The following is a 22,438-nucleotide window of genomic DNA, read 5'->3' on the forward strand; positions in this document are numbered from 1 at the left end:
AGGGCATGATCTCTCTAGCTAGGCCTAAGGTCCCTTCAATTCTTAAGAGGTCTCTACCACAGTCTTTACTCAACTAATATTCTACTTCATAGTTTGGAGAGGTTTTCTATCTTGCTCTGCTTTTAAGTGGATACTCACTCCTTCCAGGTGAGAGTTCATCCACTTTTTCCTCGCTGCAGAATCACTGAAAAATGGGTTGGCAGAAGAGAACAAGGGTATTGGGCAATGTTTTGTTAGGTTAAAATGGAGGGGTTACCTGAGTGGCATCCAGGATGGTACCCCAGCATAGGGACAAGGGGATGGAGTAGGGCAGTTCTTTTACAAATAAAAATGTCTGAGGAGGCAGCATGCCTCCAGCGGACAGGGCACTGGACTGAGCATCAGGAGCCCCAGGGTTTCTATTTCCAGTTCTGCCAAGCTGTGAAACTCTGGGAAAGTCACTTCCCTCCTCCGTGCCTGGTTCCCCTCCCAAGATCCTGTCTGTCTTGTTTATTTAGACTAGAAGCTCCTCTGGACAGGGTCTGTCTCTCACTATGTGTGTGCACAGTATCTAGCACAACAGGCCCTTAATCTCTGCTCAGTGAATCGAGTGAGAGAATTTGGTATTCTCATTCCAGTCATTAGCGGAAGCTCCTCTGCACCTAGTCATTCAGCACAAGTGGCAGCAGCTCCTGGGAGGAAAAGAGTGCTGTGGGTCTGATCTGAAGTGCAGCAGTAGAGCTGGGCGTGAGAACTTGCACAGCGCAGTCCATTCAGACTCTCGTTTGAGGAACACCCAGTACTTTCGGAAATACAAATAATGCCATGAAGTTCCATGCTGGGATACACAAATGGCTTTAATAAACTCAGACCATGCATGTGCGAAGCAGACAGAAGCAAGCAACCACTTTGCTTTGTAAACCAAGTTTATTCATAGTCCCACTATTTCTTTTTTTCTTTCAAAGTGAATATGTTCTGTTATCTGAAAGAGTAAGAGCAACATGGAATTGCGTTTTGGCCCACTCTTTTGTTGATTGTAATGGTCAGCAAAAGCTTAACATGCAGGTTCTGCCCCTTACTAAAATAAAAAGCCTTTTCCCATTAGACCTTCTTTGCTGCTAAGCTGAATTGCCACAGAATAAGCTGAGCCTACAGTGGTTTTTTTCTTCCTCAAATAACTCTGTTGTGAGAAGCAGTGGGGCCTGTAAGAATCAATAAAACCTCATGGAAAGTAAAGGAAATCAGAAGGCCTGGTAAGCAAGAGTTGCAGTGGCTTATTCATGCATTAATGCACTGAGCAAGTTTTGAGAGGTGCTTTAAGGAGGACATTTCCCTCCCTCCACTAAAGCTAGCGGAGCTCAGAGATTGCAAGGTCAATGTTGTTCAGCAACTGTGTGCACAAATAGTTTAAAAAACAAAAGAATAGGCCATTTCATCAGAAATAAGTAATCGATCTCATCATGACAGTTAAAAAAAAATGGCAGTTTCCCAAATGTGGTATTTTCTTTGCTTCAGAACGGATCGGTGCAAGGTGAGGTAATACAGGCGCCCCATCGGTAAGTGCTGGGGAACATTAAACAAGGCGTCGCCTTTTAGAATCTCTCTCCATCTCCTCATCTGGAGAGTCTCCATTGCATCCCAGAGGGGACACCATGTTCAGCAGAGGATCTTCGGATGCACGGCCAAACAGGGACAGCAACAAAGCCACTCCATAACCAGTAGCTCGTTCGCCCTAGAAAAAAATGGGTACACTTCAGATTTTAATATCACTTGGGTATTGCACTCATCCTCACTCTTTTCCAAGGAGAATCCAGGCACATCCAGACAGAGAGCTGACCCATGAGTCTGCTCACATTCTTGGGGTGGCATTTTCCAAAGTGCCTAGGGAGTGGGAGGTCCAACTCCCTTAGCTGCTTTGGAAAATCCCACCTTTTATGCCGCACTTGGCAGAACTCTGAAGAAGCTGGCAGCGTGCTCACAGGCAGGCATTTCTGAGGGATCCTGCTGAAATGAAAGTGCTAAATAAGTGGGCACCACACATAAAGGAGAAAAACGGAGAATCCCACTAATACTCTAAGATATGCAGATGTCTAGAAACATACACACTACTAATGCAGAAATCCCAGTCTGCTCTGTAATAATACAAATGAACACAGCACAACATCCTTTACAATGATCTTTAACATCAAAGCAAGAACGTATTCTATGAAACTGATCTACAGATGAGTTGGAAGTAGTACATGGTTGCTCTATAAGAGAAGCCTCCTCTGTTTCTCTGGAACTGTACTCTGTGGGTTAAGTTACGGCTGATATTGGTGAGTGGGTGAAGTTTGCACTCTACTGTAGTTTAGTAGGAGGCAGAGTACAGTTGATTTGCGTCAGAGAGACTGACAATTACTGTGTTGTGTTTATCCTAACCCCTCTCACAGCAGAGAATCCACAATTCAATACCAGAGAGGAAAATCCAGCTGCACAATTTTGTTTTGTTTTTTAAAAACAGCAAAGCAGCTAGTTGGTTAGCAAGAGAAGAATGAGGGTGCAAATATCTGCTGAGGCATTGGGGGAGCAGATAGAGCCCCACAGAAATTTGACAGGCAGCCCGGACAAGACAATCGGGAACAGACACAACAAAGCAAACCACCATGAGAGGATATTGGGCTAAATCACTTAGCACATGTAATGTACTCATTTCTTAAATCTGTAGAAGGCATTTAGTTGGGTTAAGAAAGCACATGCTGTTGAAACCAGAAATTAGACTAAGTAACATTTAGAGATTTTTTTTTAAATAAAAAACCCAAATAAGTTGCCAGAATAAAGCAGTTATCTTTCTAAAATCTAGATCTCTTTGTACAGTCATTACTTCCTACAAGAAAGCTTTCCTGTCTAATTCCCCCACCCCACAGCAGAGAGCTCTGCAAAAGCAGCAGGCAGGAAAGGTGATATTTCACACGACAAATGAACACACTCACCGCATGGACAGGTGCTGCAATGTCTATATGGACCCAGACACCAGACCAATCGAAACCAATGTGAGAAGCAATAAAGAGCCCAGCACAGGAGCTCGGAGTATTGTCTCTGTCCTGGAGAAACAATAAAAAGTTTGTTTTTGTGAGATAATTTGTCTTTAAAAATATTATTTGTCTAAAAATAACTCCTAACAATTTCTTTACATTACCCACCATTTTAGAAGAGGGGTTCTCAACCTTTTTCTTTCTGAGGCCCCCACAACATGCTATAAAAATTCCACAACCTGTCTGCGCCACCACTGTTTTTCTGCATATAAAAACCAGGACCAGCATAGGGGGCAGCAAGCAGGGCAACTGCCTGGGGCCCATCGCCACAAGAGGCCCTGTGAAGCTAAGTTGCTCAGGTTTCGACTTCAGCCCCGGGTGGCAGGGCTTGGAGCCCTGGGCTTCAGCCCCAGGTGGTGGGGCTTTGGCTTTCTGCCCTGGGTCCCAGCAAGTCTAATGCCGGTCCTGCTTGGCGGCCTCCCTGAAACCTGCTTGTGGAACCCGGACCCCTGGCTGAGAACCACTGTTTTAGAAGACAGTGTACAAATCCATCTCTCATAAGGCACTCTTAAAAGCCGTAACTTAAGGCTGGCCTTAGTATATGCCAGCAAGTTCTCAGGTATGCAAGAACAAACTAACGCCTGCTGCTCCTTTCTGGAGTTATCGGCTCTCCCCACTCAGCTGTGTTTTCTCCTTACCTCCTTTCCCCTTACTAAACAGAACCACTGTACTTTTGCTGGGGCAGAAGGGGTGGGTTACACAGCCATGATGCATGTGGTAGTTAAGAAGGCAATGCAGAATCCTCCATCACACCAATTCCAACCCCCAAAACATTTTGGCACCTGTTTAGCTTAGACGTACCAAGGTCAACAGCTGGAGTCACCCCAGCCAGACCTGAGGCCCAGCCTTGCTCCCTTTGTCAAAAACAGAGTTGTTTGCAAGTGTCAATGGCAGGCAGGTAGGTTTCTAAAAGCTTTTAACAACTTCCCATACATCATCTTTGTATCTTCTAGCCCCTCCTACAACTGGTGCATTATGCAGAACATGCACCGGGAGTCTGGCCTGAACAATTCTGATTGAATAAAGGAATAAAAAATAATAAAAAAAACAACCTACTGCCACAGAGTTCTTCATATCAGCTACAGCAGAGGTAAATTCACTAAAATGGAGCTCAGGACAATACACAAGAGGATGGACCAGGTCTCCGCAGTTCCTGCCAGCTATAACACAGGCCTTCTCCCAGTCTTCATTGTTGGTGAGGACAGCAGCATGGTATTTCCCTGTGGCAATTCCCTAGTGAGGGATAAGACACAACCGGGTAGGATTAATATGGGTTTAGTCCCAAACTTTTTAGCGGATGTGCTGGATAGAACAATTTTCTGCTCCCTACTTGGCGCTAGCAGTTGCCTGCCACGGAACATGGCTATCAATAAAATTCCCACTTAGAAAACATATCTGAAAACTAAAGAAAAAGACTGAGGTGTTATAAATAAACAGAGGGGTTCTGGGCATCATCAAAACATTTTACATTTCTGATAAGAAATCCATTTCACAGTGAAATATTCCACATTCATCTGGACTAACACAACAGCAGACACACAAACATCTCCCTGGGGTTTCATAGCCAACAAACGATACGGCCGTATGACTACACTCCCCATGTTTGTTGGTCCAGCAATGAATAATAAATAAGATGGCTCACATGCACATAGAACCAACCTAGGTCAACCACACATAACATGGACCCTGTGAATGCAGGACCCTTCATAGGAAAAGTCATTTCACCCTAGATCTGCATTTAGGTCTTGGATTCGACCTGAAACCTAGAAGCCATATGTTGTTAGTGTTTTCCACACTGGTACCATAGGGCAGACATAAGGCAAGTTTTCAAAAGGGCACTGTTACATTGGCATGCACAACCCCTGATGAATGCAAACAGCATGCTTCCAGGAACTACCCAATTTTTTTTCAATGAAGACTAATTCTACCCCCAGACATCCAGGCTAGATCTCATCACAGGAACTACTGCCTGTCCACACCATCTTGTATAAAAATGTTACAGTGGTTTACAAAAGTGATATTTCAATGTCAGTTTTTACCCTTTTACTAATATATACTGTGTGTAACATATGCCCTACATTATATAACATACTTTGTAAATCAAGACTTTGCCAAATGATTAACTGCAGATGCCGGGCCAGATACTCAGCTGGTGGAAATCTACATAGCTCCACTAACTTTTAAGGAACTAGTGTGATTTACATCAGCTGAAGGTCTGGCCCACTAATCTCAATCTCGTATAGAACTTCCAGCTCTTGCAACTGTTAAACAATATCCAGCTATAGTTACAACATCAGATAAAAATGTGCTAGGCCAAGCACAAAGTTCCCTTACCCGTCCTTGTGATGATTATAAAGCCTAACAACATTTCACTCCTTCATACAACACATGTCTTGTGCCTAAGCCAAAGGGATGAGCCAAATTTGCTAGGCTGAATTTAGAAACACCCATGTGTTCACCATTATTGATGGTTATTACCTCCAGCTCAGTAAACCCCCCAGGGACTTCAATGGGAACAGGATCAGACCATGAAAACTGACAACAGCATCTTAAACACTGGTTCAAGTTCTCTCAAGGAGAAATTGATAAAACTGTCAACTTTTGAATAATACTGGAGCATTTACATGAGTTTCATTTGTGTCTGAATAAACTTCATTTTTTTACTCAATTATGTATGAGATATAAAACCCCACAAGGTACACAAACCATGTCTGACTAATGTAGTTATAAATGTAACATGCTGGCAAAGTGTGTCGTATTCCCCTCTGGTGGCTGGTTCATGTAGAGGATAACAGCCTTTTACTGCTGCTAGCTAACAGAATTACTTCTCCAGATCAAGTTGTAGAGACCTGTGGTTTGTAGCTAAAAGCGCAGCTTGATGTCTCCACAGACAAACTACAGTGGTGGCATGGGGCCGTTACAATAAAAAGCTGTCCTCCAGCAACCCAGAGGCTTTGCAAACAAGTACCTGAGCTCCGGTGAGAGTGGCCATGTCAAGAATGATATCAGCTCCGAGATCCTTGCACGCATATGCGACTCCATCAGCCAACACCAGCCTGCCCTCTGCATCAGTATTGTTGATTTCCACAGTTCTAGGAAGAAGACATGTTATTTAATGCAACAACGCTTCAGGTTGGGAATGACGTCTGCAAAGAGATCCTGCTCAGCAGCTCTAAGAGCCAACACTGCTGCAAAGCGAAAAATATAAAGAAAATGCATTTACTTCTAATTTGAAGCAAGGGACCCTTTCCTTTAAAGTTCCACAACAGGGCGTACCTGAGCGACTAATGCTGGCTTTATCATAGATCCTACAGTCTGCAGAGCAGGGACCATCTTTCTATTGGGTTTGTACAGTCTCTCGCACAATGGGGCTGGGATTTCTAGGCACTACTGCAACATAAATAAGAATATACACAAACAGCAACAGCTACCTATCTTCAGCTTAAAGAGCCCTAAACACTCAGGCAATCCTAACCTATTACTGGAACTGGGACTCTACAAAGCCAGGGTGAAAATGGACAAAATCTGATGCTGTTCTGCTCAGAGGGGAATCAGATTATAAAGATATCTTACAACGGGCTAGCCAGAAGAAAGCATCCACTTCTAAACACACAGGAAACTCACAACTACGGCTATGTGAAATAGTGGCATCAGGATTTGGGGGGGGGGGGAATGAAATTAGAGGTTTTTGCATTTTCATTTGCCCTCAGAAAAACTGTCATTTTCCAGGGAACCTGTAAAACTTTGAGGGTCTCCCCCGCAGCTGCATCTCAGGGAAAAAAAGTTAACTCTTGTGTGAAAATGTTCTTGTGAAATGGTGAGATTTCATGCAAACAGCTCCAAACTTTCAGCCAAGGACACAGGTTGTGATGTTCTATTTCATACTTTTAGGGTAGTCGCTTTCCCAATGTCATTTCCATGACTGCTCTTCAAAGAAAAGGGTGATATTTGCTCTCCCATTCAATGCTAAAAGTAAGCAGTGAATAAGAGTAGCTTTAATGACAGAACAGTTGTCTGGGAATCAGGTAAGAATCCTTTATTATCGAAGCCCATTTCAGGACTTAATGAGCAGATTTTCAAGATACTGATGAAGATTTCATTGCAAAGATTTGTCAAAAAACCTGGTTTAATTTTTTCAGATTTTGAAATTTCAAAATGGAAAACGAGGATGAAAATTGTCATTTTCCATCCCCATCCCATTTTTCAACCAGCTCTAGCTGACAGAGATGTAACATGAGATTTTTACAGCATAATATTGCGTACAATAAACACCTCATAACCATCTTTTGTTTCTTTATATTCTCCAATTTAAAACTTGCTGCAGATGTTAATTTTGTTTGATTTATTCTCAGTTACTTAGGTAAGGTAGCGTGGATTTCATTTGGCATGTGGCTATAGCAGGGAAATGTATCAATGATACGAGCGTTTATTATTTGTATTGTGGTAGCATCTACAACCCTCGTGCTGGATCAGCACCCCGTTATGCTAGCTGCTGTACAAACACAGAATGACAACAATAAAAGGTCCTTGCCCCTCTAAGAGCTTATGATATAAGAAAATAGATTCTACAGCTATACCTGTTGTTCACTTGAACAAATAAAGTGGAGAGACAAAGCACTACTAAACAGGTCTATGAAAGGGACGGACAATCTTACTTTCCCGAGTAAAGGACATGGATGTCATCAGGTCTTGTTGAATTAGGCCCAACAGAATTTTCAGCCAAGCAAAAAACAGCATGAAGATTGTCTTTAAAGCCCTGTAACAATAAGAGGAGAGATGCAATTCAACATAATGTACATAGTAGTTTACTGGGACTGAAATTAATGAGGGATTATGGCTTTTAGATAGAACTATTACCATGAAATGCATTTATCACATGCAAAATCTGGGACAAGTGGCTTCTAGCCTGCAGCGGATATCAAGATATGTAAACTCACTAGGGCAGGGACTATCTTTTTGTTCTGTGTTTGTACAATGCCTAGCACAATGGAATCCCGATCCATGACTGGGGCTCCCAGGTGCTTTGGTAATACAAATAATTAAAAAAACGACAGCGTACAAGTACATTGATTTGTAGCTTCTGAGTTTTCAGTGGAGAGATAACAAGGAACCTAACAGAAGGAAAGCAGCACATGCTGAGAAGAGAGATCTTGTGTATGTGTGTGTTAGGGAGGGGAACTAAAGCTTTTGCCAGCTGCATAAATCACTGAATTCAGCCTCTTTCACTCTCTGGCACATAAAAGTTTAGTCTCTGTGGGTGTCGTTTATTTTGGACTGTTGTTGGGTTGAGTGTGCGGCGCTGGTGGGCTGTGATATACAGGAGGTCAGATTAGATGACACAGTGGTCTCTTCTGGCCTTAAATTCTGTGACATCAGAATTAAAGTGTCTTCTGTTCAAGATGTCTGCATCAACAGAGCTGGTTGAAACGTTGTGAAATTTGATTCTTCGATAAAAATAATCTAGAAGTTTTTGCAAATTAGTTTTGCTCTTTTTGACCAGCAACTTCCAAAGCCTATTGAAGTTGATGGGTGTCTTCTAACTGACTTCAATGGGCTTTGGATCAGGCCCCTGCTAACACAAGCTCCTTATACATAAAACCAGAGTATTATTATGTGAGCAACAGTGGTGCAGATTTTCAAAGATGTGCTACTGCACATGTTCAACCTCAATACAGCCATAAAGGCATCCTCAAAACACAGAGAATAGGGACATCTGGGCCAATATTTCTAGCTACTTCATCATCTCTAGCCACAAATAAAAGATTCAGATAATAAATCCTTTGAACATGACAATTATAAAGACTTGTGACAGCATGTTAAAAGTAGTTCATGATGAATGGGCTTTTATTTTCCAATGCTTGTGTTTTCTATTACTTCTGTTTTGCTCTTGAGTGATGCCAAAGACTATAACTTGGGGGCCTTTGATAAATTGCTCCCATCCCTATCACTTACTGAAATCTCAGGGAAAAGCCTGTAGTAGTTATGAAGGACAGATACAACAACAGTTGGTCTACAACCATTTGTGAACTGTAAGCCTTCTAAAGAGGAACCCTAAAAGAACAACTGCCTGACTACGTGGACCCCAACCGGATTGAACCAGATGCCAGAAGAGATCTGCTGGAAGGTCGATTCTCCAGACAAGCTGAGTGACCTTACTGCCCATTATCTGTTCATTGCCCTGCAAGGCCTAATTATAATTAATCTCCCTGTAGAGGACATGCCAATGCCTCCTGACTTTAAGAAATTCCACTATGGAGAGTTCTTTTGGAAGACGACTGGGAGTCCTAGAGTATGGAATTCACGTGTGTCAATGCATCACTTCCCATCCCATACCACTCTACTGCAGGGTTTCTCACACCTCAACGTCCATAAGAGACAAGATACTTGTCCATCCAGTCCACAGGTCCGATCCAATACAGCAATTCCTATGGTTTCCCCACTTCTAAATGGTACCATAAGGTGTCTCACAACAAAAAAGAATTATCACGGTGTGGTCTCCTATTTTGCTGTGAGCTACACGGCATACTCTTAGGAGCTGGCAAATAATTTGCATTTTCCATTCCCTCTTTTTCTCTCTTTCTGATTAAGTCCCACTCTGTTTTTTTCTGGTTTATAACCACTTTATATTTGTATTTTGTTTGATGACATTTTAGAATATATCACTGTTTTCATGTGTACAACATGCCGAGTACCCTGGGATGGGGGGCCTCTTTTTAGTGGGGGAGAAGGAGGAAAGCGTGGCAGCTGTGTCTTAATAAATAAATAAATCTGCTTTGATCCCCTTTCACAATTTTCAACAGCACCAGCTGCTTTTAAAAGAAGCAAACTCTCGGTTGTGTCAGAGGTCAGTTTCACTAGGGATCTTTTGATAAGCTTCACCTGCTAGAGACGCCAGCACTTGCTGAGCCAGCTCATGGTCTTAAGTCCAAAGGGCTAATCCAAGAGTTAGATTGGCTCTTTGTACGTTGTAAAATAAAGCCAACAACCATTCCTACAAATGGACGGCAGCGGGGAACCATCAAATAACCTCACACACAAGAGCTGGGGTACTTTGCAAACAAAGGGATACAAGAGACACTGTGCTAACCAGAACCCCCTGCTGGGCAAAGTTGGTCTGCATGACAAAAAGCTGTTCTATTCATGTTCCATAAAAGGAATTCCACCAAGCAGGTGTATATTTACTCCTCTAAATAGGAAATGCAGCTAAACTAATGCTGAGAAAGGGGGACATTCCATCCCATTATCAAATGTCCCCTGACAGATGAGTGAATCCTGTTTTGCAGGTTCTACACGTTGCTTTTAAAATACCTTAAATGAGTAACAAAAATGAATACTCCTCTACTGTCCAAATTACAACTTTGAAGATAGCTTCTATTTGGGCTTATTTACCTTACATTTATTCTAGACATTTTAAAACTACGCAATAAGATCTCGGAGTTTAAAAATACGCAGGCCTGGATTTTCTGAGCAATACAACAGCCTTTGCAGGCTTAATTTGCCCAGACTAATTTTACTGCCATATTGCACAGTCATAGTAATTGTGTGTGAAAATGACCAGCCATTTCCATGCACATTTATCACGATTGCGAGCAATAACTGCACACAATTAGGTAACACATGCACTTGTAAATCTTTGGTGCACAATCACTGAGGGATAATTAGTATAAAACTAAGTCAAGTTGTCAGGCTGACAGCAGACATGGCTTTTGTAGTCCCATCGGAGTGCTGTGAAAATTCTGCCTTGTCTTTGGAATTATGTGTGTGAGAGATTTAAACTATTTGAGGCATGAGAGTTATGTGAAGCTGCTAGCTCTGTAAGTTGCTCCTTGCAAATTTGCTTCCAACTGCAAGTCTCTGCAGATAACTATGAGGTTTATAGTCCCTCAACATCAAACGCTCCTGTTATGGCCAAACACACAGCTAAAGTCATAGTAAACTGCTGCGAAATGGAAGTTTGGCACCTGACCACCTCCTGGACAGATCTTCTCTTACACCTATATGTTAATCCACAGCAGCAAATGTTCTTTGAACCCTAGATATTTCTTGGAAGCAAGGGTGGCTCCATCAGCAAGACTTACAGTGACTGGATTTGTGGTGAAAGCTGAATCCCTCTGGCAGCATCCACACTAGGTTTATTATTATTATTATTACTCAGAAGGGTTCCCAATATTTCAAGGTTTGGCTTTATGTTGGTCTCCTTCTACCTTCTGGCCACAACAGCAAACCAAAAGCCAGCTCCTTGTAAGACCATAAACTGGGGAAAGATAAGCCTGTTTTCCCAGTGTTCATACCTTATCTACCTGTTTGCTGACAATAAGGAAAACACCCAATGCCCTCACCTGAGGCAGATGATTAACAGCGTATGACAACACTACATAACAATAGCGCAGGAAGAGAAGAGCAACACTCTTGCATTGTTATGTAGTGCTAACACAAAGATATTATTCTTCTCAGCAACAGCAGCTACCAACAATTCTGCAGAATGGATGTGACCTAAGAACTAGCATCAATGAAATCCTCAGGATAGGAGCATATTTAACAACTTACATATATAGGTTCCGGTTTGGGAAAGTGGTTTCTCGAATCGGGGCCCTAGTGCTTTACAAACATTAATTCCCAAGACCCCAGTGATGTATGTAAAACAGCAACCTCCCCATTTTACAGAGACAGGCACTGATCTGTAGCAAGCTGTCCAAGGCAACTAACAGTTAGAATTCTGGCGCTCCTAGGCCCCAGTCCAGGGAACGCACCACTAGACAAGATGGCATCTTCTTGGGAATACGTAAACTTAGGCAAGAATTCTGATCTAAGTTATGTTGACTAAGATTTCACTTACTTGCTTTACCGTGGCTTTGAAGGCACCCAAAACAGCAGCCGCTCCGCCACAGTCACGTTTCATGCCAGGCATAGTGGTCTATTTAAAACAGAAATATATATATTTGTGTGTGTTTGCGTGTGTGTGTGTGTGTGTGTTTGCGTGCGCGCGAGAAGTCAAAAACATAAGGAAGAGTCACAGTTTTAGTCCCTGTTAAAACTAGAATCTCTGATGCAACCTTACCTCTCGTCTTGTGAGGGCTTGTCTACAATACACAGATCAGGAGGGTCTCTCACCCTGTGTGAAATTACAATCACTTTCCAAAGTGTTAACTCTTGCTCTGCACCTTAAGCTTTTAAGACACAAAACGTATAAATGCTATTGCTAACCCAGTGAAAATGAACCGCTTGCACTTTTTTGCTACACAAGCGAAGCTTTCACAACATGATCTGCATCCTCGACAAGCCAATTTTATGTTAAATACAGTCAATTCTCCAGACGTTGTTTCTGTCTGGCTCTTACTGGATCCTGTTTTAAAACTGAAAATACTAAACTTCTGTTGCTATTTCAGTATATAAAGTTAACAGGCTGCAATGTTCTCTATGGGCCTGACATGAGTTAAAGTTGATGAGTGTCCTTCCATTGACTTGGAAGGGCTTAGGATCAGACTTTGTGTTCAGGAACGAAGGCCCTTCAATTCTGGCTTTCTTCTAATGCAGCGAACTACTGCAGGAGGAAAATACCAGCAATTTAACTGCTTTGCCACATGTTCCCAGACTCTTATTTGCCACTTTCACCCTTATAGCTTGTTTACAGATATGCAACTGTGCACATGGGAAGGATCTCAAGTACAAGTGTTTAACCCAAAAGAAAAACAGCTCATTTTCCATGGACATTTCTGACATAAATTATCCACTTCAACTTTATCACAAGCAAAGATGGAAGCAGGACACTGGGTACGTCTACGCTGCAATCAGAGCTGTGAATGCAGCACATGTAGACAGACCTGAGCTAGCTTTGACCCAGCTAGCACAAAAAGAGTAGTTAAACCATGGGCTATATGTTCCTGTCCCGGGTATGTAGTGGAGAGACGTGCTGCGGAACGTGCTGCTGTAGCTTAACTGCTCTTGTCATTTGACATAGCTAGAAGGAAGCTAGTTCGAATACATCTGCATGTGCTGACTGAAGTGTAGACATTCCCCCAGCCACCTATTCTATCTACAGATACAGCATTTACATACCTTTCCCTTAATGCTGAGGCCTCCGGTGTCATACACAATCCCTTTCCCAACCCACGCAATGGTTTGTGTAGCACCATCCGGGGTGTGACTGAGTACTGCTAGGGCAGGTGGATGCACAGCTGCTTTGCCAACTCCATAGATACCTGGAAAAGAAAGATTGAAAAACCCGAGTTGTTGTTAGGGAACTCTGTGTGTGTGTGGGGTAGGGGGTGGGAATGTATGGCACTGTGTTCTCTTTGAACCAGCCTGGGGTTATACAGGGAATTTCAGGGCTATAAAATTGTGCCCAATTTGTATAAACAACAAAAGTCATAATGAAGTGGACACTATCCTGAAGTAAACTGAAGATGAAAGACTGAGCTTTCAGCAAGACATACCTCCAAATCCCTTCTCATTCAGCTCCTCATCACGAATAATGGTTGGAACAATCCCAAGATCCTTGCCAACTTTTTTGATTTCCTTTAAGGTTATCATAAAAAAAAAATATATAAAATTAAAGAATAATAATTAGCCAATGTTGATTAGAATGTACATGTGTCTTTCCAAAGCTAAAGATGCCCACCCACACATCCACTGTGTGCAAAGCCACAAAACGTACAAGATCTTGGGCCTGATGCTGATCTCTTGATAGTGTAATTCTTTTTACTTCAGTGGAGATACCACTGATTTATGACAGCGTGAGGGCTGACTCTGGCCTTTAAGTTCTGATCGAGAGAGGAGCTTTTAAATAGGAAGGTCAGCCAGCCTCCACAGAAGGCACTTGCTTATAATCAGACCATGATGAAATAGAGAAGGAAAGTTAATGCTCTCAAAACCTTTGCATAATAGTAAAATAATTTTCACATATGGCTCCTTTCACCCCATGGTGTCAGAAACACTTTACAGTGATAACTGAATAGCATTCCCTTTTCACGGATGGGAAACAAGTGGCTAAGGGCCTCATTTCCAAAAGAGGGCAGCACCCTAGAATCAGTGGGAACTGTGAGCATCCAGTACCTCTGAAATATCAGCCTTAAGTGACCTGTCCAAAAATCACGGAACAAGCCAGTGGCACAGTCAGAAAGAGAATCCAGCTTTCCGGACTCGTGATCTAACTGTTTAACTGGGCTTCCCTCAAACTCACCAGTGCTCTTGAGCTGCGAAAGGGTCCATTAATGACAAGCCTGTAGCAGCTTCTTGGGAATGCCTGCCATCATTCACACTGCACAAGACTTCACTAAGAGATGCCAGCATTATTTCTAGACTCTGACATTCAAGACAGACTTCCAATAAGCAACCCTGTTGTAACGTGTATCACCAACCTCCAGGAAGCTGTTAGTGTTCATCTCATTGCATGGAGTGTCCACAATGCGAGCAGCCAGCCTTACCCCTTCTGTAGCACTTGCCAAACACTGGAAATAAAAGAAATGGAAGGCACAGACAAACGAGAGTTGGCTGACTAATTGCACAACGCTCACAGAAATTGGGTTCAGTGTAAAGACAAAGATGTGCAGTTCCCCGATTCCCAACTGCAACAGATCCTTGTTCAAGTCCAACACTCTTGCACTGCCTGTTCTTAAACTCCAATTAATTCTGCTGTGCCTTAGGAAACTGAATTCTGTTTCAGCATGAATTGACAGCACAATGTAACAGTCTTTTTCACTGTCCTACTGAACAATCTCAGTGCAATGTGAAGTTACGAATGCAATGGAGAGGGCATGAAACCGATTCATATAACCAAGGGCTCACATAAACGGTGGGCTGCTTATGCTGGAAGCCTGTGGAAATGATATAGTCCAGGGATTGGCAACCTTTGGCAATGATATGGTCCAGGGAAAGCCCCTGGCGGGCTGGGCCAGTTTGTTTACCTACCACGTCCGCAGTTTCGGCCGATCACAGCTCCCACTGGCTGCAGTTCACTGCTCCAGACCAATGGGGGCTGCGGGAAGGGCGGCCAGCTCATCCCTCGGCCTGTGGCGCTTCCCTCAGCCCCCATTGGCCTGGGACGGCAAACCGCGGCCGGCGAGAGCCACGATCGGCTGAACCCGTGGACGCGGCAGGTAAACAAACTGTCCCGGCCTGCCAGGGGCTTTCCCTGATGGGCCGTGTGCCAAAGGTTGCCGATCCCTGATCTAGTTCTTTGGAGGGGAGGCTGTAGAGTTGATTAACTCTGGAGGCTTCAACGCTGAAGTTTACTATAGCAATACATTCTACATGGGCCTCCACCTTAAACCGGCCCAGACAAGGGAGATGGTGCAGAACAGAGCGGCCTGCCTGGTGAGTGGTGTATCCCAAAGGGAGCACGTGACATCAGTGCTCTGGGGTCTGCACGAGCCATCTCATATTTTCTGGGTTGAATTTACAGAGTGAAATCCTAGCCTCACTGAAGTCAATGAGAGTTTTTTCACTGAACTCAGTTGGGGAAAAGGTGTCAGGATTTCACTCTAGGGCAGTGGTTCTCAAACGTATTTGATCGCGCCCCCCTTCTGTGTGTCTGTAATAGTTTATGACCGCTTGCCACCCAAGTACATATACTGATAAAAAAAAATCCACATGCAACTCACTAAATATCAAAAACAGAGAAGGTGCTGATTCAAACAGAGCCATTTAAGTATACAGCAATACCATACCATGCCAGCCTTACTTCTGCACTGCTACTGGCAGAGAGCAGCAACTGCTGGCCGGATGCCCAAGTGTGAAGGCAGCGCTGCTCCCAGCAGCTTCTCATATCCCCCGCCCCCCACCCGCAGAATGTATTCAGCGCCTCCGGGGGGGCCATACCCCAGTTTGAGAACTTCTGCTCTAGGGGTTGGTTTTGAGCCATAAAGCCTTAAGTGGCTTGGGCCCTGCCTCCTTGACGGGGTCTGTTTTCATTATTCATATGATAACACTTAGTCCTGCCATGAGTGCAGGGGACTATACCTCTCGACGTCCCTTTCAGTCTTATGATTCTATGGTTTTCTCGTTTGGGGTGAGGAGCAGCTGCTGTTACCCGACTGCCCTATATTGTACTATACTGTCATAGCAAAGATGCTCAGAGCTTGGGAAAGCCACTTTAAAAAAGAAATAAACACCACTATATCCTGCCCTTAGCCAGTCTATGAATACTTCCCTGCCATCCTCGCGAAAACTGATTAGCTGGGGTGGCATGACTTTGTGTTGTGTAGCTAACCAGCTCGCAGGTCAGGGCAGAAGCAAAGGCCCCCAAACCCCACTTTGCCTCCAGCATTTATAATAGTGTTAAATACAAAAAAAGTGTTTTTAATTTATAAGGGGGGGGGGTCGCACGCATAGGTTTGCTGTGTGAAAGAGATCACCAGTACAAAAGTTTGAGAAACATTGCCCTAGTGTCACATTTCTGGCTACAAAGTTTCACTGGGAGAATAAAACCATGAGGTGATGTAATGTCACATATAAATACCATAGGCCACATTCTGGCCCCAAAACATTCAGCTTCTGGTGACTTCAACGAGAGATGCACTTATGTAACCAATGGTAGAATTCAGCGTCATAGAAGCAGGATAAACTTACTATAACTTCCTTTGCCTGGAAACACATGCACATGCCTGATTCAATGCAATATTAGGCCATAGGTTAAAATCTATTACTTGCACCTAATACAAATATTATAGATGTGAAGTCTCTTTGTGTGATGTGTTTGTACAGTTCTCCGAGGACACAGCAGTCTGACCCCTAATTGAGATCTTTAAGTACCTCTGCAAAAATATCTTCAATATTACCAATTCTGAATGCTATAAAGTTATATTCACACAAGTGATAATAAAACTGAATTGATCTGTGACCATTTCTTATCTTGGGTGCTGCAGATATTCTACATTCATGAGATACTGAATGGTAATTCATATCAGTGTAACAATTCTGAAAGAAAACTGGGCTGGATATACAAGGAGCAACGTGACAGCTAACTGAGGGAAAATCTGTAACTTACTTTAAGCGTTGCCACTTCTATGGGCCCATTGTTCTGTCCAACCAGGAAAAACTCCACAGTTACAGTTTTCTTCTCTGTGCGCCTAGAGGCACTGGACCGGTGCGTAAACAGTGGGAAAGCCCTGGCAAGCGCACAAGCCGAGGCAAAGACTTCAGAGCGCTCACAGACCATCTGAAATACCAGCAAGAAGACAAATGGGTCACAAAGTGTTAGAAGGGGATGAAACTGGATTATGGGGTCTGTTATCCTTGATAAGAGTGCCAGTGACAGAAAAGAGAAGGAGCTCAGGCCCGGCCTATATGCAGACTTTAAACTAGTTGAACTATTTCAGTTAGGGACTGATTTTTTTCCTGAAATAGTTATACTGGTATAACCCCTCATGTGGACACAGTTATACTGGGATAAAGGGGCCTTAGACCAGTCTAGCTTCTTCCGCTTCCCATACGGGGATAAGCTGTACTGCAGAACCCTGTAGCACTTTTATCCAGTTGTAAGTATGTCCACACTGGGGTGTGTGTACTAATTTAATTACATTGCTGTAGTCAAAGCATTTCAACTTTAGTGCATAGTCAAAGCCTAAGAAGCGTGGGAACTGCCCTTCTATTTTCCAAGCACATTGACAGGAAATTACTACTATGGCTAAGGCTAAATATTAACTTCAGGCTCTTGATACATGCAGTAGATTCTTGAAGTTTACACTAGGAATGGGAAATGGAAAACTGTTTTAGAGAAACATTACAAATGTTAACTCAGACAGAACAGACTTAGACCAACTGGCCTCCCAACTAATTTTTCATGTGACGAGTGCTGTAGATAGCCTAACAGTTTATCTAGAGAAAGTTTCATTACTGACAGTAACCTGAAAGTCACCTTCAAACTGGTCTACAGGAGATTCCTATCAAATTAAAAAGTCTCTCCAGTTGCAGCAGTTTAACTAAATCCTTATCTAGACTAGGATTTAAGGTCTGACAATAGCAGGTGTTAGCTAACACGTTTTAAGAGTCTAGTGCAGACAAGATACATTGCCTCTAATATGTCCTAACCGGATTGTGTAGCATGTATTAAAGGCAGGAGGCTGCTTCTACATTATACTTTTAAAACACACTCGCTACTATGTGTTAACGTCACACCTTAGATCTCGTCTAGACAAGGCATCTATTGCTGCGAACACTTTGTTTGGACTCTTATTCCAGATGAAGAGTGCATTCAAAAACAGAGTAAAAACCATTCTTAAAGTGATTTAGTTACACTGGTGCTCACCTTGTGCACAGACTAGCTCTTCCACTTAGTCCTTGGCTATGCTAGAAAGTTGTACCACATTATGGGTATGTCTACACTGCAGCTGGGAGCGTGCCAACAGCGGAGCAGCATGCCAACAACAGGTCCAGGGGGTCCAAGCGGGTTTGTACTCAGGTGGCTAGCCTGAGCCACTGCCCATGCTACCTCCCAGATACGCTGCTTTTTAGCGCATTAGCTAGAGCAGAGCTACCGTGTCTGTCTACCTGCACTGGGAAACACCTTCCCAGCTGCAGTGTAGAAAACCCCTGTAACTATACCAGTAGAGTTATACCTACGCAACCAACCCCTCCTAGCACAGATGCAGTCATATTGCTATGAAGTGCTATATACTAGTACAGCTAGCCCAACACGGAAGAGGGAATAAACTATGCCAGTATAAATCTTCTTTACGGTGGTATAATTGTGTCCACACTAGGGCTTTTATTGCTTTAACTGTTTTGGTAAAAAAACAAACAAAAAACCCCACCCCTCCCTGAATGAAATAATTTTATAACTTTCAAGTACAGACCAGGCCTTCTACAGATCGGACTTCCTCGAATATAGGAAAATGCTTAACTTGGCTTTTTACCAAAGGTACTTTCTAACTGTCACTTACAACAATACATCTGTTGATGCCTCCTGGAAGACAGTTTCGAACAAGGCGGGTGATGAAGTGAGCCGCAGAAGGGCTATTGTGTCTGCTAACTCTGGAAGGTAAAGCAGCTACGGTGGCATAGTTCAGGTAGAGGGGACAGTTGTCGGTAGGATTTGGATTCAGAGTGCTTAATGCAGCCTGCCATATCTGAGAGGAAGAGAAAGGGAAACAGATTAAAAACAAAGAACTGCAGGACAACACTTTTCTATCAGTCTCACTCTTGGTATTTCTGATGGATTGCCCAACTGTAATATTCAGGTGCGGAAAGTGTAGAACGATGCACCTGAGTTTAAATACAGTATCCACTAGTATCCCCATGAAGCTTTTTAAATGATGTTTTTATACACACAATTTAAATATGGGAAACCAATTTGTTAATCAGGAAGATACATACTTCCATAGGCAGTGCAAGTTATGTTTGATACTACATTAAACATGGAAACAGGCCATTTTATATAATAGCTATTCTCATAGAGTCATAGACTTTAAGGTCAGAAGGGACCATTATGATCGTCTAGTCTGACCTCCTGCACAACGCAGGCCACAGAATCTCACCCACCCACTCCTGTAATAAACCCCTAACCTATGTCTGAGCTACTGAAGTCCTCAATTCAAGGTGCAGAGAATCCTCCAGCAAGTGACCCGTGCCCCACACTGCAGAGGAAGGCAAAAAACCCCCAGGGCCTCTGCCAATCTGCCCTGGAGGAAAATTCCTTCCCAACCCCAAATATGGCTATCAGCTAAAAACCCTGAGCATGTGGGCAAAACTCACCAGCCAGACACCCAGGAAAGAATTCTCTGTAGTCACTCAGATCCCATCCCATCCCAGGCCATTGGGCATATTTACCGCTAATAGTCAAAGATCAATTAATTGCCAAAATTAGGCTATTCCATCATACCATCCCCTCCATAAACTTATCAAGCTTAGTCTTGAAGCCAGATATGTCTTTTGCCCCCACTGCTTCCCTTGGAAGGCTCTTCCAGAACTTCACTCCTCTAATGGTTAGAAAACTTTGTCTAATTTCAAGTCTAAACTTCCTGATGGCCAGTTTATATCCATTTGTTCTTCAAAGCCTTTTTAATTAAAAAACTGTTTTAATAGTGATAAAAAGCTGGTTTGATTTATTAGCATAGAATATACAGCTATTTCACATGGCCATTTAATTAAAAAAGGAGATGAGAGCCAATTGTTCTTCACAAGAGACACACAGTCCAATCAAGAACTGCCACACATCTAGCAAGCTAAAAACCATAATGCAAAAATATTTGTGGTTGTCCCATAATTTTTAAAAAGTCATTAGGAGCATGAAAATAAAAGCAGATTTACACATTCCATCCAAACAGCTGGGAGAGGGGGGAAAAACCACAGGATATGTTTCACCCTTTTCTGAAAATGCGATTTAGGTCTCAAGCTTGCCATTTGGCATGCAAGAATATATATTTCAATAATTACATTAGTTACAATATCCTCACCTGGCACTGCTAGAACACCTGTGACCTCAAAGGAACATAAAGCACTTTACACCCATCAAAGCAGAGGGAAGGTAAGATCAGTTCTACATTTTAAGTTGCAATGGTCCCCTCTGTGGGCACATGGCAAATCCCACAGATCTTCCAGCACAACAACAGACTCCTGCCAGAAGTTGCTGTCTTAACTGTTGTGCCTGGAAGCTCTACAGACCCCTATACTGGGAAAATGACCTGCCACGTCTCTCTCAGCCGGGAGGGGGGATTCCTCTGAGGAGGAGCTATTTTAAGGTTCATTTAAAGCATCATTCATTGAGAGGCAAAGCATTTTGCTTTGTGAGTTTCAAGGAGACATTTAAAATCTCATTTCACTTGAGAGGGCCCTGCTAAGCCCTCCTTCCCCACAACACTCTGCCCCCAGCCCCAATCCCCTGAACGGGGCTGCAAGAAGCAAGGAAACCACACCACGGTCTTAGGCAGGGCTCTGAGGCCCCCTTCACCAGAAACTGCTCTCCTAGGACAGGCAATCATAGCTAGTCGCTTCCGGTCATAGCAACTGTATTTCTGCTCAGAAAACACATGAAGGTGCAGGGTCAAACACCCTGTGATTTCCTTCCCAGTCCCCACCCTGCAGTGGCAGGCTCAACCAGCTGCAAAGCCAGGAGATTAGAGGGAGTGCAACTCACCCTGGAAGAAGAACGATGCTCTGATGGAGCCCAGGCACAGAGGGATTGGGTAGAGACTACTCCCAGAAGGATGCTCATTCAAATGACAAGCCCCCCAGGGAATTTAGCCCAGGGGGCTTAAACCCCCCCCCCCAGAGGGGGACTATGCCACCCCCAGAACACCCAAACCAAACCCCACTCCAGGAGGAAATCATGCACCTTAAGCCCTCCAGAGTCTCCCTCCACACACACACAGGGGCCCAATCATGCATTCCGGTGGAATGAGTAACCCAGGGGAAAGAGCCAGGGAAAATAATCAGCCTTGACCCTAAAAAAACCCAACCCTGGGCAGGGGCGCTGGAACCATTTGTAGGGTGGGTGTGCTGAGGGGCATTGAATCAAATTGCAAACCCTGTATGTGACGGAATCCATTTGAAGCCAGGGGCTGGGGAAGCAGTTCCTGCACCTTTGCCCCTGTGGAGCTGGGGGAGATCATACGCCCCGCGTCCCTGGAGAAAAGGGGCCCTAGAGAGGAGAGCGAACGTGCGTCCTGGCGCCCAGGGAGACAGCATGCACCCCGCAGCCCACAGCCCCGGGGGGGAGTAGGGGGGGATCGCGCATCCCGCAAGGGGGGGCACCGTGCACCCCGCAGCCCCGGGGGGCGAAGTCGGGGGGGCGCGAATAGAGCACCCCGCAGCTCCGGGGGAGTCGGGGGGGGGGTCGCGAGGGACACGGAGCAGCAGTCAGCGAGCTGCGGGGGAATCGTGCCCCCGGCCCGGCCTCACCTCCTCGCTGACTCGTGGCTGCAGCTTGCCCCGCAGCTGGGCCCAGGGCAGGCGATGCAGGTTGTGCAGCTGGCCCAGCACGAGCAGCGGGCGGCTCTGCGGATCCGCCTCCCCGGCGCTGGCCTGGAACTCCAGCTGCACGTTCGCCATCTTCCCGCTCGCCCGCCGCCCCGGCCCGGCCGCCTCCCCGCGCAGCGCCGCCGCGGGCGCCCCCCGCGGCCGCGCCGGGCACAGCCGCGCTCCGCGGGGCGGCGCGGGGGCACATCCCTCCCGTGCGTTCTGGCTTGCAGCGAGCTCAGCCGTTCGCAGCGCCCTCGCCTTGCCCCGAGGGAGGCGGCTAGTTAGGAACAAATAAAATCACTCCTCCCGGACCCCCCCCCCCTTTTTTTTTGGCTGAAAAATTCTGAAATTCAAAATGACAAAGGCCTGGCTGGGATGATGTAGTGGGGTTGGTCCTGCCTTGAGCGGTGGGTTGGACTCGATGATCTCCTGAGGTCTCTTCCAACCCTGCTCTTCTGTGATTCTATGAAACGTTTCCAGCTGCCCCTAGGCCA

The 22,438-nt window shown here is 44.5% G+C and overlaps 1 protein-coding gene across 1 annotated transcript; it reads right to left on the reverse strand.

Annotated features, from left to right (window-relative positions):
• Nucleotides 1–837: 837 nt before the first annotated feature.
• On the reverse strand, nucleotides 838–22,069 carry NPEPL1 (aminopeptidase like 1). Its single transcript, XM_074969769.1, has 12 exons — nucleotides 21,885–22,069; nucleotides 18,929–19,114; nucleotides 17,035–17,205; nucleotides 14,408–14,497; nucleotides 13,484–13,565; nucleotides 13,107–13,249; nucleotides 11,887–11,964; nucleotides 7,706–7,806; nucleotides 6,019–6,142; nucleotides 4,107–4,283; nucleotides 2,949–3,059; nucleotides 838–1,711 (listed from the first exon to the last, which is right to left on the reverse strand). The coding sequence occupies exons 1-12, from the start codon at nucleotides 22,032–22,034 to the stop codon at nucleotides 1,553–1,555; spliced, it is 1,572 nt and encodes a 523-aa protein (XP_074825870.1). The 5' UTR covers nucleotides 22,035–22,069; the 3' UTR covers nucleotides 838–1,552.
• Nucleotides 22,070–22,438: the final 369 nt, after the last annotated feature.

This window comes from Natator depressus, chromosome 13 (assembly GCF_965152275.1).
Source record: "Natator depressus isolate rNatDep1 chromosome 13, rNatDep2.hap1, whole genome shotgun sequence".
NCBI classification, from domain to species: domain Eukaryota; kingdom Metazoa; phylum Chordata; order Testudines; family Cheloniidae; genus Natator; species Natator depressus.

Coding starts and splice junctions, on each gene's coding strand:
- NPEPL1 (XM_074969769.1), bottom strand. CDS start 22,034: ATGGCGAACGTGCAGCTGGAGTTCCAGGCCAGCGCCGGGGAGGCGGAT. Junction 17,206..18,928: donor GCATCAACAGATGTATTGTT/GTAAGTGACAGT, acceptor CTGGTATTTCAG/ATGGTCTGTGAGCGCTCTGA. Junction 13,566..14,407: donor ACACTAACAGCTTCCTGGAG/GTTGGTGATACA, acceptor ATAACCTTAAAG/GAAATCAAAAAAGTTGGCAA.